This window comes from Nomascus leucogenys, chromosome 19 (genome assembly GCF_006542625.1).
Source record: "Nomascus leucogenys isolate Asia chromosome 19, Asia_NLE_v1, whole genome shotgun sequence".
In the NCBI taxonomy this organism is placed as follows: Eukaryota; Metazoa; Chordata; class Mammalia; order Primates; family Hylobatidae; genus Nomascus; species Nomascus leucogenys.
The window spans coordinates 70,009,160-70,026,913 of NC_044399.1; the positions used below are offsets into that span (position 1 = coordinate 70,009,160).

The following is a 17,754-nucleotide window of genomic DNA, read 5'->3' on the forward strand; positions in this document are numbered from 1 at the left end:
TGACATATTAATAGTTTAATTACCTGGCAACGTCTTTAAAAACAATACAAACCATTTATAGGCAATGACTTAATCTCAACAGAAGATATCAAATTTTGGTCCTTACTTCTAAACTGAGCACAGTTTTTCTTAAATATCTATTAATCTGAAATGTTTAAAAAGTCCTCTCATCAGAATAGTCTGGGAGCTTCTTCCAGGAGAAATGGGAGAAATGGTGTCCCAGGGCCTCATCTACGCCAAAACTTATATTTATATTTTGAAGGGATGGAGAAGTGAGGAGTGGAATGAGCTATTTTCAGCTCCCAAAGCATGGGTGGGAAATTATAGTGAGACCCCATTGTGTACATATTCAATTCAGAAACCCTAGTCGGACCTTTCAGCTCAACACACACGTGCACACACACACACGTGCACATACACACCCCTCACTGCCTCCATGGTCGTTGAAGCCTCCCCTTGGAGTCTCTGCTCCAGTCAACCTGTCCCAGACACACTGTTTCGCGGAAGTTGTCCTGGTGAGGCTGTGAGCCCTCCCTGCCCCTGCCCGTGGTCTGTGTCCTCCCCTTACCCCGTTCTCTGGCGTGGCCAGGGCGGAGTACAGCTTGCAGAGGGAGGTGATACCGCTGTACTCGGGCAGGGGCACCAGCTCCTTGCAGTTGTCCTTCTTAAAGGCCAGCATCTTGTTGATGAGCTTTTCGAACATGCGTTGAAGGGGCTCCACCTCAGCCTGGAGTTGAATAAGAAGGGGCTCTTCATTCACCCTTGTGTCCTGGAGCCACCCTGGTTACTTTCTGTCTCCTCAGTTCCCTTCATACCTTTGGCCTCTTCTTCAGCCACGACTGAACATAGGGCTTCCAGCCCAGGTCAGCGTAGTCAGTGTAGACCATGCCGCAGCGGGATACGGTGGCCGGAGAGGCCACTGCTAGGTTCTCCACTTCGAACAGGAGAGACACCTAAGGATATACGTTCGTCAGAACTTCATCTTTCTCTGCATCCCCCACCTTCAGGAATAATAAAACACCCAGAACTCGGATGCTACAAGTTCACAAACGATTTGCTTTTTTTGGGGGGGGCGGGACAGAGTCTCGCTCTGTCACCCAGGCTGGAGTGCAGTGGCATGATCTTGGCGCACCACAACCTCCCCCTCTCAGGTTCAAGCAATCCTTCCACCTCGGCCTCCAGATTACCTGGGACTACAGGCGCACACCACCACACCCAGCTAACTTTTGTATTTTTTAGTAGAGATGGGGTTTCACCCGGTTGGCCAGACTGGTCTTGAACTCCTGACCTCGTGATCTGCCCACCTTGGCCTCCCAAAGTGCTAGGATTACAGGCGTGAGCCACCCGGCCTGGTCCAGTTTGCTTTAAAAGAAACCAGAGTTTATTCAAGGTTGTCCTTATGAAAAATCACTCTCTGGCTCGCATTGCTGGAGTGGGTGGAAAGGGTGTGCTTGCCAGTCCGTGAATTCGTACCTCTGGGTGCACAAACGAGGGTCCTGCCTCATGCGTCCATGGGAACGAGCCGAGGAGGGCCGCCCAAGCCTACACAGTGCTTACAACACAGAGTGTTTTTCTTATCATTGTTCTCAACAGCCGCGGCAGGCAAAGCATTTTTTCTTCAGCTGCAGGTTTCCCTGAATCCAGGCATCCTCCCTTCAGCTCTCTCCCGCAGAACCTGCCCTGCTCTGAGATTTCTGGCTCTCCTCCCCAGCCCCGGCCCATGCCCTCCGGTGCCTGCCTCTGCAGGCCCTCGGGAGTCAGCTGCATCACTGACCTGCTCGGGCATCGCGATGCGCTCGCCGTTGATGAGGGTCAACACCTTGTTATCATCCATGACGGAGTTCATGCTCTCGATCCACAGCGTGTCCACGGGGCCATCGAACAGGATCCACTTCTCGTCGGGTTTCTCATCTGAGTAGATGGTGGGTGATGAGGCAACCAGGGAGCCGTTCACCTTGCACCCTCCGCTCACGCTCCTCGGATACGCAAGCCTGCACGTCCTTGTACTTCAGCATTCCCCAGGCATTTCTCTCCCAACTTGGACTTCCTATCCCCAGACTCCCTGCCCCCTTAGGAGACTCAGGCATCTGCTCTCCACACCCCACGATCCTCTGGATACCTGCACATGCCGTCCGCATGACACTGGACAAGATGCCATCTGTCCATTCATTGGTGCTGAGGTCATATTCCCCATACAGTTCCCCTAGGGACAATGCCTTGGGGTTCAAAGGAAACTCCTGAAAATAACACCGGAAGGGGTTTTAGCTGCTGATAGACAAAAACCCCCCTTTACTTCCAGACCCCTCTTAGGTACACGCATTTGTCCCTTCTCTCATCGCTCCAGGCCTCCGTGGTCCCAGGTACAGCCCTCCTGGCCTTGCAAGGTCCTCCCTGGCCCCCACCCTCCACTGTCTTCTTACTACTCAAGTCTCTGCCCACTGACTCCACTGTCCCAGCCCCGTACTCTAACAATGTTGAAGTTAGGGTCTCCGGCGCGGCACAGAGAGGACAGGGAGGCCTGCAGGATGCGCCATGAGGCAGTCTTGCCGCTGCCGGTGCAGCCCACAATCATGGTGGAGTGGCGGGAGTTCTTGGTTTCATACAGCTGGAAAACTTTGGTGAGGGTGAACGGCGTGCTTTGCAGGTCCATGTCTCGAATCTCCTGCTCAACGGTCTCCCGCAGCTGAGGGAAGGCAAAACACAGCAAGCAGAAGAAAAAGGATGAGGCGGCCGGGCGCAGTGTAGTGGCTCACGCCTGTAATCCCAGCACTTTGGGAGGCCGAGACGGGTGGATCACGAGGTCAGGAGATCGAGACCATCCTGGCTAACATGGTGAAACCCCGTCTCTACTAAAAAAATACAAAAAGTTAGCCGGGCGTGGTGGCGGGCGCCTGTAGTCCCAGCTACTCAGGAGGCTGAGGCAGGAGAATGGCGTGAACCCGGGAGGCGGAGCTTGCAGTGAGCTGAGACCGTGCCACTGCACTCCAGCCTGGGCGACAGAGCGAGACTCCGTCTCAAAAAAAGAAAGAAAAGAAAGAGAGAGAGAGAGAGAAAGAAAGAAAGAAAGAAAGAAAGAAAGAAAGAAAGAAAGAAAGAAAGAAAGAATGGATGAGGCCTTTAAAGGGCTTTCAAAACCTCCCCAGTGCCAGGGAGAATATGTTCAAACTGTTAAAAATGGCACCAGGGCTCTCTGCACTCCGGCTCTGTTCACTCACTGGGAAGCTGGCCCATTGCAGAGTTGAAAGATTGGGGCTCTGGAGTCCGCCAGCCTGGTTCCCCAGCTCTCAGCTATGTGATCCTGGGTAAGTTACTTCTCCATGCCTCAGTTTCCTCATTGGCACAATGTCTTACATGTAGCTCTACACCCTTTTTGTTATTATCCAGCAAATATTTATTAGGCCTCTACAATGTATGCCAAGCACTGTGCTGGTTGCCAGGGATACGGCTTGGAACAAAATAGATTTCGTCCTATTGCAGAGCTCACAGTTTAGTGGAAGAGCCCAATTAACATTAAAGACATTATTACCTAAGTTAAAAAGTAATGCTTGAAGAACCATGACCTAACAGATGGGTCCCAGAATAGTGTGCCATTTTTAAACACACAGCTCATGTAGCCAAATATTTTCAAATAGATACAAGATAGTTACTTGCACTAACAGGCCTCACCAATTCCACTTCCTTCCACTATCTGAGAAGTAGTTTTATTAGTATGTTTTCTGTGTGCATGTGTGTTTAGTGTCATAAACAAGTTTAATGTCACATTTTCTACTTACTCAGTTAAAAAATATTCTCAGCCGGGCGTGGTGGCTCACGCCTGTAATCCCAACACTTTGGGAGGCTGAGGTGGACAGATCACCTGAGGTCAGGAGTTCGAGACCAGCCTGGCCAACATGGTGAAACCCCGTCTCTACTAAAAATACAAAAAATTAGCCAGGTGTGGTGGCGTGTGCCTGTAGTCCCAGCTACTCAGGAGGCTGAGGCACGAGAATCGCTTGAACCCAGGAGGCGGAGGTTGCAGTGAGCCGAAATCTCACCACTGCACTCCAGCCTGGGCAACAGAGCTTTTTTTTGAGACTCCATCTCAAAAAAAAAAAAAAAAAAAATTCTCTAATTTCTTCTTTGATCCATTAGTTATTTAGAATTGTATTGCCAAATTTTCAAACATTTGGGCTTTTTCTAATTCCATTTTGTCACTTTCTGTTAAAAGCATTCAAATGCGTCTCTTTATGGATTTTTTGGTCTGTTTGCATTATCTGTTTCTGAAAGAAGTAAGTCGGCCAGGCACGGTGGCTCACGCTTGTAATCCCAGCACTTTGGGAGGCCGAGGCGGGCAGATCACGAGGTCAGGAGATCGAGACCACGGTGAAACCCCGTCTCTACTAAAAATACAAAAAATTAGCCGGGCGTGGTGGCGGGCACCTGTAGTCCCAGCTACTCGGAGAGGCTGAGGCAGGAGAATGGCGTGAACCCAGGAGGCGGAGCTTGCAGTGAGCCGAGATTGCGCCACTGCACTCCAGCCTGGGCGACAGAGCGAGACTCCGTCTCAAAAAAAAAAAAAAAGAAGTAAAGAAGTAAGTCAAGATCTCCCACCAGGGCTGTGGATTTATGTGTTTCTCCTTCTGGTTCTGTCCAGTTTCTTTTATGGATTTTGTAGCTATATTATTTAGCACATACAGATTTAGAACTCTTATAACTTTCTATGCATTGATCCTTTTATCATTATGAAATGTCACGCTTCACCTTTACTATTGCTTCTTGCCATAAAGTCTACTTTGCCTGATAGCAGTAGAGTTATCACTGTGATCAGAAAATGTGGTCTGAATATCTTCCTTTGACATTTTTGAGGCAAATTTATGGCCTTTACATAGTCATCAATTTTCCTTTTCCAGCAATTTTCTATGTGTGATTTTTGTTTGCTTAGGTTTTTTTTTTTTTTTTTTTTTTTTTTGGAGACAGGGTCTTACTCTGTCATCCAGGCTGGAGTGCAGTGGCACAATCTCAGCCACTGCAATCTCCACCTCCTGGGCTCAAACAATCCTCCCGCCTCAGCCTCCCAATAGCTGAGACTACAAGCATGAGCCATTACACCTGGCTCATTTTCACCATGTTGCCCAGGCTGGTCTCAAACTCCTGACCTCAAGCAATCCACCTGCTTATGCCTCCCAAAGTGCTAGAATTACAGGTGTGAGCCATCATGTCTGGCCTGTTTGCTCAGGTTTTTTTTTTTGTCCCCATGTTTGCTTAGTTTTTAATGTGCTTATCTCTAACTCAATTCCAAACTCTACCAGTTGACTAAATCTTTCAAACAATTTTCACATCGGGTATCAATTTCTTCTTTAAAAAGTCCTCCTGGCCCAGCGCAGTGGCTCATGCCTATAATCCCAGCACTTTGGGAGGCTGAGGCAGGCGGATCACCTGAGGTCGGGAGTTCGAGACCAGCCTGACCAACATGGAGAAACCCCGTCTCTACCAAAAATACAAAATTAGTTGGGTGTGGTGGCGCATGCCTGTAATCCTAGCTACTCAGGAAGCTGAGGCATGAGAATCACTTGAACCCGGGAGGCGGAGGTTGCAGTGAGCCAAGATTGTGCCATTGCACTCCAGCCTGGGCAAAAAGAGTGAAACTCCATCTCAAAAAAACAAACAAGCCAAAAAAGAGTCCTCCTGAAGCCTTCAGGTTTGCTCCAGTCTGGATTGGTTTCTCTCTTTGCCCAGTGCACCACCGTCATCCTGTGACCTCCATTCACTAACACCCCGAGGATTACTGTAGCCTCCCCCTTGCACCGAATCTTTTGTTTCCCATTGTCCCTTCCATGGTATGCTCCTGTATTTAAGTAGAGCACATTTTCTAGTAGCTTTTGGAGAAAGTAGTTGTGACTACAGGAGCACACCACCACGCGTGGCTTTTTTTTTTTTTTTAAGAGGTGGAGGTCTTGCTATGTTGCCCAGGCTGGTCTTGAACTCCTGGCCTAAAGTGATCCTCTTGCCTCAGCCTCCAAAGTGTTGAGATGACAGGCATGAACCACCGCACCTCGCCCCTATCAGTTTCAATATCTGAAGTAAGTTTTCATGGATCTGATTCCACTGTCTGTTGTTCTTCTGGCTCCCATTCATGGGTTCTTGCTTCCTTGTGTGTTTTGTGATTTTTGACCATGAGTTGCTCATTTTCTTGGACTTTTACCTGTGGCAATTCTTTGAACTGTGAGTTGAAATTTCACTCCTCCAGAAATAATTTGCTTTTGCTTCTTCCAGTCACCTGGGGGCACTAACAACCTAGAACTACTTAATATTAAATCTAAGCTTGAGATTTCTTTTCTGATTACGCAGTAGGATAAATGATGACTGGAAACCATGTGAGAGCTGGTGTGTGGTTAGGAAATCTCAAAGGAAATTTGGTCTTTTTCTTCCATCATCAGAGATCAAAATAAGCAAGTTCCTTTCCTATATATAACCTTCTAAATCGCAGGCTTCTCCTTTTTCCATCTACTGAGGGTGTTGCCCCTTGGGGACTGGGGTTTACGCAGCACTGCATCTTCTGTTATATCTTCAGACTTGGGCTGTTTCATCTCCTATCCCCACTGCCTTAAGATCAACAACAATTTTCAGAGAGAAGGCCAGCTTTGGTACTCACCTACCTCCCAGGGTTCCTGCTTTTACTTCCTACCCTCTTCAACTCCTGGAATTCTTTCTTTCTTGCCAGCTTAGCAATGCATTAAAAAGGATGTTATTATTACATTTTTATCCATCATTTTAGTAGTTTCAATTGAAAGGATCATTCAGGGTATCTAGACTACCACACTGCCAGAGAAGAAAGTTCTTATGCTTTCTAAAACTCCCTCTTCCATTCTGCTGCTCTCTGATACCAAGTGGCTTCTAGCAGCCTCTCCTCAAAACTCCCTGATGAGGTGAGAAGTAGAGGCACAGAGGTCTGGTGGGCACAGAGAAAGTGCAAAGGCAACAGACTAGAGGTTTCGATGAAGTCAGAGCGTTGCTGCATGGATGCACTGGAGCAGGTACATTTGAGCAGGTCAGCAGAGGAGGGAGTTGTGGTCAGAGAGCAGAATGTTTGAATAGTCTGTTGCTTTATAGATCAGGAAGTCCAAAGAGAGGTCAATTGACTTGTTCAGAGTCATAGCTAGTAGATGGCAGAACAAGGACTGGAAGCCAAGTTTTCTGTTCCCAGATGCATATTCACATATGTGGTCAGGGAGAGTGTGTGTTTTTTTGGTTTTGTTTTGTTTTGTTTTTTGAGACAGGGTCTTGCTCGGTCACCCAGGCTGGAGTGCAGAGGCACAATCTCAGCTCATTATAGCCTCGACCTCCTGGGTTCAAGCACTCCTCCTACCTCAGCCTCCTAAGTAGCTGGGACTACACGTGTGTGCACCACCATGCCTGGCTAATTTTTGTATTTTTTGTAGATATGGGGTTTCACCATGTTGCCCAGGCTGGTTTCAAACTCCTGGACTCAAGCAATCTGCCCACCTTGGCCTCCCAAAGTGCTGGGATTACAACCACGAGCCACAGCACCCAGTCAGGGAGAGTATTAAGGAAAAAATACCTTGCCATAGTCAATGACAGGCAGCTCAGTGTTGGGAAACAGATCTTGCACGATGGCATTGAACAGGGGTGCATCAACTGAAGTGAGCTTGGCGATGTTCATATCTCTCATTGAGAGCAGCAGAACCTGAATGGGAAAAGACAGAGACTCAGGCTTGAGGAGCCAGGGCCTACCTTTCACCTCCAAAGGGCTTCGGGGCAGGTGCCAAGAACAATGGATACACCAGTTAGCCATTAGCAAAGCAGCGGGCGACAGGGGGATGGGATGAGGTGGGAAGGTGGGAATCCCCATCTGGGGAAAGAAAGGGTCTGAAAGACTTGAGAGAAGTGACATAGGGCCAGTGACAGTGGAAGTCAGGTCCAAAGGCTGTGTCCTTGCTCTACCTCTTCATCAGTCAGATCTGGCTGTAGGCGGCGCTTCTTGCCAGCATAGCGCAGAAGGGAGGTGAGGGCACGCAGGCCAAAGTCATAGTGGTCCTGTCTGGACAGTTGCTGCACGGCCAGTGAGTAGAGTGTGTACACCTTCTTGGCCAGAATCTGGGGAACCAAAACAGAGGAGGAAACAATCCATCTCCCCACAAATCCCTCTGCTTCATCTCAGGACAGAGACAAGAAGCCAGGTCCCAGGACATGAAGCAGCTAGGAGGTACTCTATGGACTCTCCTAATGAAATCGTGTGAATCACGCCATCGTCAGTTAGTAATATCACAGAGGAGAAACCTCCCTCCCCTAAATTTTTCTCCCTGCACATCCTACTGACAATAGTCTAAGTTCCTTAGAGGATAAGCTGATCGTGAGCTCCTCTGTCCGGGGAATAATTATGAAAGGGAATTAAAATCACTGGAGAAAAGGTTTATTGGAGTACCTTGCAGTTGCCAAAGCCCTCTCCAAAGAGAATGATTTCTGCAATGAGGGTGGAGTCAGGCACCACCATGGCAATTGGGCGGAACATGGATTTAAGATTTTCGGGAAGCTCTGTGCGGCCAGCATAGCCTGGAAAACAATGCCACTTGCTTAGAATCATATATTTCTTCATCTTGATTTGCTTCCCCAAACCCACTTTCCAATCAATCTCATTTTCTTCCACCCTAACTCCAACCTTAACTTTCTCTCCAACTCCAAGATCACATCCTTTCTCATCTCAGCCCCAGCCCTTCCCAGTCCACTTTGGTCTTCCCTCTTATCTCTGGTCCTTTCCTTACTTTCTGTGTGGCCCTGTTTCAAACTCAAATCACAGAGCTGTCAATTTCCCATCTCTCCAGGTTCTGTGTATAGCTCTCATCAGTCCTAATAGAAATCACAGTTGTTCCTCTTATTTGTTCAGTTCCTAAACCCTTTCCTATGCCTGTGCTGTCCTAGACCCTTCCCCCAGAGTTGTTCCTAGGAAACAGTAATGAGAGACCCTAGGGCCTGCTGCAAAAGAGACAGCAGAGAGACCAGAACTCTGGGATCTAGCCTAATGGGAGAAGATAGCTAAGTATCTTAAAAGATGAGGGCTACATATACACACATAAGTGGTTATTAATCCCTTTGGGGAAAACAGTAATATTGCTTCCCCTTCTCTTGGAAAGTTGTGTGTTTATCCTTCTCTCCCCTTTGCTATCGTTAGCCAGACTTCACTTAACTATATACGTTCACATGGAAGGGGGAAGAGGAGGATGCGCAGTTATTTCCCCTGAACACCCAGTTCTTCCCACCCCAGGAACCCCATCCACTCCCTGCCACCTACCAGGATTCATGGTAATGAAGATCCCACAGGACCACACCAGATTTATTTCAAAGCCATCAAAATGGAAACGGGTGAGACCAGCAGCCAGGGCAGATAGGATGGACAGGATCTGCTGAGCCACCACTGACAGCACCTCGATATTGATGCGGTTAAACTCATCAAAGCAGCCCCAGGCTCCAGTCTGCGGGGTGCAAGGCAGAGTCACTGGGAGCAAGAGAGGTGCCCCAAGAGGCTAGACAGCATGATTAGCACACCCTTCCTTCAAATGTTTCAACAGGCGAGGCGGCCTCCAGAATAGGGGGCAGGGAGCAGGGCACCAGAGTACACTGTTGTAGCTTCTGGCCAGAACTTTCCATCAGATGGGGCCAATCTGGGGTGATGCTAGAAAAGGTGTGGGTTGGAAAGAGACTGGGGTAGGGAACTTGTGTGCACTGTCTTCTTTGCTCCAGTTAACACACATTATTTTCTTTAATCCTTTATAATCTTCTGATTTTGCAAATAAGCTACCTGAAGCTCAGGAAGGGGAAGGGACTTTCCTAGTTGTAAGAATTACACGTGGCTGGGCGCGGTGGCTCATGCCTGTAATCCCAACACTTTGGGAGGCCGAGACAGGTGGATCACCTAAGGTCAGGAGTTCGAGACCAGCCTGGCCAAGATGGTGAAACCCGGTCTCCACTAAAAATACAAAAATTCTCCAGGCTTGGTGTCACGCGCCTGTAATCTCAGCTACTCAGGAGGCTGAGGCAGGAGAATTGCTTGAATCCAGGAGGCGAAGGTTGCAGTGAGCCGAGATCATGCCACTGCACTCCAAAAAATAAATAAATAAATAAATAAGAATTACACGTGATGCAATGTCATGAAGCTACAAAGCACTGAACCAGATTTGGGTTTCAGTTTATTTTCTGGGACAAAAAGGTATTTAAGGGGCTTCTGGCACAGGGTGGCAGGATACTGACCTGGGCCAGACCTGAGTACATTCGGCCCATGGACTTGTAGTCCAGGCCCTCAGAGCAGTTGACCACAATGACATATACGCCTAGGGCCTTGCCCAGGTCCTTGACGGTCTCAGTCTTGCCCGTGCCTGCAGGGCCTTTGGGGGAGCCCCCTCGGTGCAGGTGCAATGCCGTGGTCAGTGTCATGTAACACCTGAGAATTGAGGACAGAACTGGAGTCAGACTCCCGGAAGCTTCTCTCAGCTTCCGCTGCCCCCACCCCAGCCACCTCATTCATCCCACATGGCAGACCTGTCCGTCAGGGGAGTGATGACAAGCCGGCCCGAGTTACCCAGGTACTCATAACTATACTGAAATTGCGTGTTGGTCTGGCGGATCATACAGTCATCAAGATCCTGGGGAAAACAGGGCAGAAAAAGAGAGAGGTGGGCTTGGAAGGAGAGTGAGAGCTGGGACAATGACTGAGAGTGGGGCTCAGAGTTGTCAGGGAGGCTGCAGTGAAGGGATCAGGGGTTCCCTTTTAGAGTTGAAAAGGGGAGCAGTTTATGGGCAAGACGGAAAATGGGTTTCATATTGCACATCCACCCGAACCCAATGCAGCAGCTGTCTGGAGTGTTTCTGAGTCCTGTTCAAGTGACATTCATAGTGAGCCCTGACTGGGACAACTACTTGCCCCTCCTGATTGTGGGGAGGAGGTGGAAGGAAGAACCGGATTAGGGTACTGGGACAGGACTAAGGGTTGGATTAGGATATCCTTGCATTTACAGAACATGGATGCAAAAAAAGCATCAGGATCCATTTTACGGTAAGAGAGTGGGGAGTTGGCCCATTTGGCACCTTCTCCCAGTAGAACCGAAGTTGGCTGAGCCAGTCAAAGGAATTGACATCCATGAGGCCACTCTTGTAAAGCTTCTCCAGCACATCCCGGGCATGAATTTCTATCGTCACCAGAGCCACAATTTTCAGCCGCATGATCTTGGTCAAGTTCCCCCTGATGGCTTCTGAATACTTATTCAGGATTGACACCTGTGGCATGAAGCAGCAGGGAAGAGAGCAGACAGAGCAATGCCGCCAAAGCCTGATCACTCCTCACCCCCACCCAGCACCACTTCCAACCCTGTGCTGACCCCACCTGCTGTAACTCCTGGTAATTCTGCTCCACCACGGACTGCCCCCACTGGACTTCCATCATAAAGCACCCTCGCTCTGGCCCTTTTCCGCCAGCTCACCTCTAATTCTGACTGCTCCCTCCCTGCAATTCTAGCTCCAGGCCTAGCTCATACTTGCAGAGCACCCACCTGCTTTTTTCTTTTCTTTTCTTTTCTTTTTTTTTTTTTTTTGAGACAGAGTCTTGTTCTGTCGCCCAGGCTGGAGTGCAGTGATACGATCTTAGCTCACTGCAGCCTCAACCTCCTGGGTGTGCCACCAGCTAATTTTTGTATTTTTTGGTAAAGAAGGGGTTTCACCATATTGCCCAGGCTGGTCTCGAACTCCTGGGCTCAAGCGAGTGGGCTCCTCCCACCTCTGCCTCCCAAAGTGCTGGGATTACAAGCATGAGCCACTGCACCCAGCCTCCCACCTGCTTCTTCTTCATGACCTTGAGGATTTTCTTGTCTGCCCGCTCCTTCGCTGTCAGCAGGCACTTGGTGACATCAGCCGTCCACTGGATCTGACTGGCAGTGATCACCACCTGGGGATGTGCAGAAGCCACGTCCCAAAGCCCTGTCCTCGGCTACCCACATAGCCCAGCTCCCAAGTCCCAGCTATTTCAAGAACGGTGTGCCTCTCCCAACTGCACCCAATCTGCTCTGAAGGATGGGACATGGGCCTCAAGTCAGGAGCTAAGGGTCCAGCTTGGAGTGTACCAGAGCCACAGCCCAGAAAGGGGGATAAGAAACAGCATTGTGTGAGACTCAAGATTCTGTCTTTCCACTGGCCACCTCCTTTTAACTCCATCTTCTTGTTCCCTCATTTCTTCATTTCTTTCTTTATTCCTCTTTTTTAAGACAGAGTTTTGCTTTGTCACCCAGGCTGGAGTGCAGTGGCATGATCTCGGCTCACTACAACCTTCACCTACTGGGTTCAAGCTATTCTCCTGCCTCAGCCTCCTAAGAAACTGGGATTACAGGCGCACACCACCACACCGGATAATTTTTTGTATTTTTAGTAGAGATGGGGTTTCACCATGTTGGCCAGGCTGGTCTTGAACTCCTGACCTCAAGTGATCTGCCCACCTCGGCCTCCCAAAGTGCTGGGATTACAGGTGTGAGCCACTGCGCCTGGCCCCTTGTTCCCTCACTTCTATCGACCCCAGCTCACCTGGCCAGCCCACTCCTTCACCCATTTGTCCCTCTTGTTGAGGAACTTCTTGAGGGCCAGGCGGCAGTTCCGGAGAAGGTCCCGCAGGGTCACCCTCATGGTCCGTTCCACATCGCCGAGCCAGGACTGGGGGGAGGTGGGAGAATAGGGCAGCTCAGCCTGAGGGGCACGGCCAAGGTCCTCCACAGGGAAGGCACTTAGGAAGCAGGGCTTTGTACCCAGAGAAAAGCAGGAATGGCCAACAGCTGGCTTGGGTCCCTGAGAGAAATGGAGGCTAGGAGGCAGATGATCTGACTTTCAGAAGGAAATTTCGGTTCAGAGCAGAGATGATCATTGTCAGGAATGGCAGGTGAGAGGGGAAAGAGTGACTAATGGCCATTTACAGAGGTCTTCTCTCCTTATGGAGCCAGGTGGACTTTCTTTTTTGTTTTCTTTCTTTCTTTTTTTTTTTTGAGATAGAGTTTCACTCTTGTTGCCCAGGCTGGAGTACAATGGCGCGATCTCAGCTCACCACAACCTCCACCTCCCAGGTTCAAGCGATTCTCCTGCCTCAGCCTCCCGAGTAGCTGGGATTACCAGCATGCACCACCGTGCCAACCTAATTTTGTATTTTTAGTAGAAACGGGGTTTCTCCATGTTGGTCAGGCTGGTCTCAAACTCCCAACCTCAGGTGATCTGCCCGCCTCGGCCTCCCAAAGTGCTGGGATTACAGGTGTGAGCCACCGCGCCTGGCCCAGGTGAACTTTCTGTAGGAAGAAGAATCAGCTAGGTCCTCAGACCCTCACCACAACTCACCTCTATAGGCCCTTCTAAAAATACTGAGTGGGGGAAGTCAATGTACTCGCCGTCGCCCGAGAACATTCCCACAGCTTCCCATTTGCTGCTGGGCCCTCCAACCTGCAGAAAGCAGAAGCTACTCAGAGCCTGGCCTGCCCACCCTTGGTGTCCGCCTAGAAGTACTGGGGCCTTTTGAGGGTAATTACTGCTCCTCTCCCCTCCTCTCAATATTACCAATTCTAAGAAGTTATATCCCCCTGAGAATCGAGAATCATTAATTAATATGGCCCTCCTGTTGGGAGGGCAGGGTCCCCTCCAAAGCCTTTCATACCCCAACACCCTCCCTTCCCCACCCAGCATCTCACTGTGGCCACTTCTACCGACCTTCTGGATTCTCAGCAACTTGATGTTGTCAAAGCATTTTTTGAGGTGTGGCTGCACAGCCTCTGGGTTTCGGGACTGGCCCAGAATCTCCAGCAGGTCGTCATTGGACAAGAAGTAGAAGCGGGGGAAAATATGTCGCTTGGTCTCTAAATACATATCCAGAGACTTCTGAATATCTTCCAGGATTGTGTTCATTTCTATCAATGTGTCCAGGAGGCCTGGGAAGAAGAGCAATGAATGACATTTGATGGCTTTCTTTCCACTGCCCTGGGGGGGGGGGGGGTCTGGATGCCCCAACTCTGTGTTCCTTGCCAGCTCTTGAACAGTGGGGCACAGACTGCCATAAGGGTTTCCGGACGCAGAGAAGTATCCCCAGACCCTCTATCATGCTCAACTCATTCTCTCCATTAATTCATTACAGTATTCATTATGCACTGTTGTACATGTTACCGTTTATGCATTAATGATACATCATATATGATTTCATTAATACAGTAATTCCCCCTGATCCACAGTTTCACTTTCCATGGTTGCAACTACCTGCAGACAACTGTGGTCCGAAAATACTGAATGGAAAATTCCAGAAATAAACAATTCCTAGGTTTTAACTGCACACTGTTCTGAGTAGTGTGATGCAATCTCTCACCATCCTGCTCTGTCCCCCAGGATGTGAATTATCCCTCTGTCCAGCGTCTCCACACTGTGGAGGTTCCCTGCCCATGAGTCACTTAGTAGCCCTCTCGGTTGTCAGATCTACTGTTGCAACATTACAGCAGTGCCTGTGTTCAAGTGACCCTTATTTCACTTAATAATGTAAGCAAAAGCGCAAGAGTAGTGATGCTGCCAATTCAGATACTCCAAAGAGAAGCCGTAAAGTGCTTCCATAAAGAGCTTCCTTCCTTTAAGTGAAAAGGTGAAAGTTCTCAACTGAGGTTGCTAAGATCTACGGTAAGAATGAATCTTCTGGCCGGGTGCAGTGGCTCATGCCTGTAATCCCAATACTTTGGGAGGCCAAGGTGGGCGGATCACTTGAGGTCAGGAGTTCAAGACCAGCCTGGCCACCATGGTGAAATCCCATCTCTACTAAAAATACAAAAATTAGCCAGGCGTGGTGGCGGGTGCCTGTAATCCAAGCTACTCAGGAGGCTGAGGCAGGAGAATTGCTTAAACCCAGAAGGCAGAAGTTGCAGTGAGCCAAGATCACGCCACTGCACTCTAGCCTGGGTGACAGAGTGACACTCTGTCTCAAAAAAAAAAAAAAAAAAAAAAAAAATGACTCTTCTATCTGTGAAACTGTGAGGAAGGAAAAAGAAATTCATGATAGTTTTGCTGTCACACCACAAACTGCAAAAGTTACAGCCTCAGTGCATAATAAGTGCTTAGTTAAGATGGAAAGAGCATTGAATTTATGGGAGGGAGACACAAACAGAAACATATTCTGATTGACAGCAATTGGGTTCAGTACTATCTGAGGTGTCAGGCATCTACTGAGGGGTCTTGGAACACATCCCCAGTGTGTAACGGGGGACACTGTATAACACACCCACCTAAGAACTTGGGGGTCCATCTTCCTTCATTTCCCATAGGCAAAAAAGAAAAGAAGGGCTGGGGGAAGAACTTGGGGATCCACTGGCCAACCCGAGAGCTTCTGAAAAGTAGAGATTACCCTCCACTTGCACAATCTAGCAAGCTAAATCGTTTTATTTAGATACATGTTATGTGCACACAGTGAAAGAAATCTGCAAGGACTGGGGTTGCCAGTGTCCCTCATGTCATAGCAATCAGATAGTAGTTCTTTCACTTACTGGCATGTCAATTCACCTCATCGAGTTTTGACCTCTTTGTGTATAAAATGCCAATAAAATCCATCTCAAAAACCAATGTGAGGCCGGGCATGGTGGCTCATGCCTATAATCCCAGCACTTTGGGAGGCCGAGGCGGGTGGATCACTTGAGGTCAGGAGTTCGCGACCAGCCTGACCAACATGCTGAAACCCTGTCTCTACTAAAAAAAATACAAACTTAGCTGGGCGTGGTGGCACATGCCTGTAATCCCAGCTACTTGGGAGGCTGAGGCAGGAGAATTGCTTGAACCAGGAGGTGGAGGTTGTGGTGACCTGAGATCGTGCCATTGCACTCCAGCCTGGGCAACGAGAACAAAACTGTGTCTTAAAAAACAAACAAACAAACAAAAAACCAATGTGAGTAGTAATTGAAATGTATTCACATCGGTAGCTTCTCAGTAATGTTAGTTTCCTCCCAGCCTATAGCCCCATACCTCAGGTCTTGATTGATTTTCCCCTTGTCTTCCCAGTTCCTAGCTTTCTGAAGAAAGGAGGGACACTAATGAGTGTGAACTCAGAGGTGACCCTCATGCCTTCAAGCGCAGGGTCTACAGGCTGTTGGATCCTTTAGTGCAAACCTGAGCGACCCCCGGAGATCACAGGCATGCTCAGTAGCCGTGGACAAGACGGATTTGTTCTGTGCGTTCAACAAAGGGATCATTGTTTTTTTAGCTTTGCTTATAAATTGTTCCAAAATATAATTCTGTCAATTATTTCAAATAGTATCAGTTGTTGTCATTCAACTTCGCATATCATAACTTTTCATGTTTATCTTTTATCAGAATAATTAAAATTATTTTTATTGATGTGTATACTGAAGGCTCTTGGAAAATGAGGCACTGTTAAGACTAGCCCTAGGTAAAATAAAGAGGTCCTCTGCACCCCCGCCAGAATTCTTCTCCACAGGATGCCCATTCTAGGTGCCTGTTGTCAAACCTGACTCCCTGATTCTCTACCCCAATCTCCCCCAGTCGACCAGGCCTCACTGTGTGTTCATCTTGCCATGTGTTCATCCCTTTCTTCCCCATACCCTACCCCATCCCATGGCTGAAGGCTAGTTAATCTGCCAAACGAAAGTCAATGTAGGCTGGGCTCAGTGGCTCGCACCTGTAATCCCAGAACTTTGGGAGGCTGAGGGAGGTGAATCACCTGAGGTCAGGAGTTTGAGACAGCCTGGCCAACTTGGTGAAACCCCATCTCTACTAAAAATAAAAAAATTAGCCAGAGGTAGTGGCACACGCTTGTATTCCCAGCTACTTGGGAGGCTGAAGCAGAAGAATCGTTTGAACCCAGGAGGCGGAGATTGCAGTGAGCCGAGATTGCACCACTGCACTCCAGCCTGGGCGACGCGCAAAACTCTGTCTCAAAAAAAAAAATTTTTTTTAATAAATAAATAAACTCATCTGACTGATTCCATATCCCATGCTCTTAACCACTACGTTATTATACTCCACTCAAATATTTGTTGAGTTTAATTTACAGAATTAGGATCTAATGCTTAGAAGAGGTGATGGAGATGGGAAATGTTATGAGAGCTGGGGGCATCAGTCTTTTTAATAAACGAAGCACGCAACCATGACCAAGCAGAGTGCATGCCGAGGCTGTGTCAGGGCAGGAGCCCTGGAGCTCTGACCTGGGTGATGGGTGCTCCGGAGAGCATTGTTGTCCTTGTTCATCCTGTCCATGATGGCTTTCCAGTTGCTGTTGACTTGGTCAAATAAGGTCGATTCATTGGGCAGCTGCTTGCGGATGTCTTCTCCTAGGAAGATATTCTGAGGGGGCCAAAAGTTGGGGCGAGAGGCCACTTCTTACACACTCTCCACCCTCTGCTCCCTGTTCCCAGATCGTGGGTGACAGTTGGGTAGAAGATACAGAGTGCTAGAAGTCAAGGGCCAAGATGCCCAAGTTCTACAAGGAAAGTTGGAGGTGGGGGGCCAGGTACCTGGGTCTAAGAAGAAAAATGGAAGAAAAATCTGGGAAGAAGAATAAAAACTTGTTAGGGAGGGAATCTAAGGTGAGAGGTAATAACTAAGAATCAGACAGCTGGGTCCTAGATGAAGAGTGACTTTAAAGGTAGGAGAATGAGGTTGATAACAGGGCAAAATCTAGGTCTTAAGCAAATGAAGGAGTAAAAGCAGGAAGCAGGAAGAGCTCAGGCGCTGAGTCCTGACCTCTAAGTACATCCACTGACG

The 17,754-nt window shown here is 48.6% G+C and overlaps 2 protein-coding genes across 2 annotated transcripts in view; both read right to left on the bottom strand.

The window, feature by feature from the left end:
- LOC100581416 (dynein heavy chain 2, axonemal) overlaps positions 1–12,937 on the bottom strand; it is a 58,540-nt gene extending 45,603 nt beyond the window's left edge. The window contains exons 1-15 of the mRNA XM_030799798.1: positions 12,928–12,937; positions 12,559–12,848; positions 11,819–11,929; positions 11,077–11,265; positions 10,531–10,634; positions 10,243–10,432; positions 9,287–9,467; positions 8,423–8,550; positions 7,942–8,094; positions 7,559–7,684; positions 2,465–2,683; positions 2,120–2,237; positions 1,775–1,911; positions 816–953; positions 569–727 (exon numbers count right to left, since the gene is read on the bottom strand). Of these exons, the coding sequence (XP_030655658.1) occupies positions 569–727; positions 816–953; positions 1,775–1,911; positions 2,120–2,237; positions 2,465–2,683; positions 7,559–7,684; positions 7,942–8,094; positions 8,423–8,550; positions 9,287–9,467; positions 10,243–10,432; positions 10,531–10,634; positions 11,077–11,265; positions 11,819–11,929; positions 12,559–12,848; positions 12,928–12,937 (2,253 nt within the window). The remainder of the gene's footprint in view (positions 1–568; positions 728–815; positions 954–1,774; positions 1,912–2,119; positions 2,238–2,464; positions 2,684–7,558; positions 7,685–7,941; positions 8,095–8,422; positions 8,551–9,286; positions 9,468–10,242; positions 10,433–10,530; positions 10,635–11,076; positions 11,266–11,818; positions 11,930–12,558; positions 12,849–12,927) is intronic.
- A 312-nt stretch (positions 12,938–13,249) lies between these two features.
- Positions 13,250–17,644, bottom strand: LOC115831526 (dynein heavy chain 2, axonemal-like). The gene is made up of 3 exons (XM_030800106.1): positions 17,196–17,644; positions 13,720–13,937; positions 13,250–13,455 (listed from the first exon to the last, which is right to left on the bottom strand). The coding sequence occupies exons 1-3, from the start codon at positions 17,245–17,247 to the stop codon at positions 13,324–13,326; spliced, it is 402 nt and encodes a 133-aa protein (XP_030655966.1). The 5' UTR covers positions 17,248–17,644; the 3' UTR covers positions 13,250–13,323.
- Between the last annotated feature and the right edge of the window lie 110 nt (positions 17,645–17,754).

Excerpts from the sequence above, each read along its gene's own strand:
- LOC115831526 (XM_030800106.1), bottom strand. The coding sequence starts at position 17,247 with ATGGACAGGATGAACAAGGACAACAATGCTCTCCGGAGCACCCATCAC. Across the intron at positions 13,938-17,195 it reads CCGGAGCACCCATCACCCAG|GCCTCCTGGACACATTGATA; the intron begins GTCAGAGCTCCA and ends TCTTCTTCCCAG. Across the intron at positions 13,456-13,719 it reads AGTTGCTGAGAATCCAGAAG|GTTGGAGGGCCCAGCAGCAA; the intron begins GTCGGTAGAAGT and ends TGCTTTCTGCAG.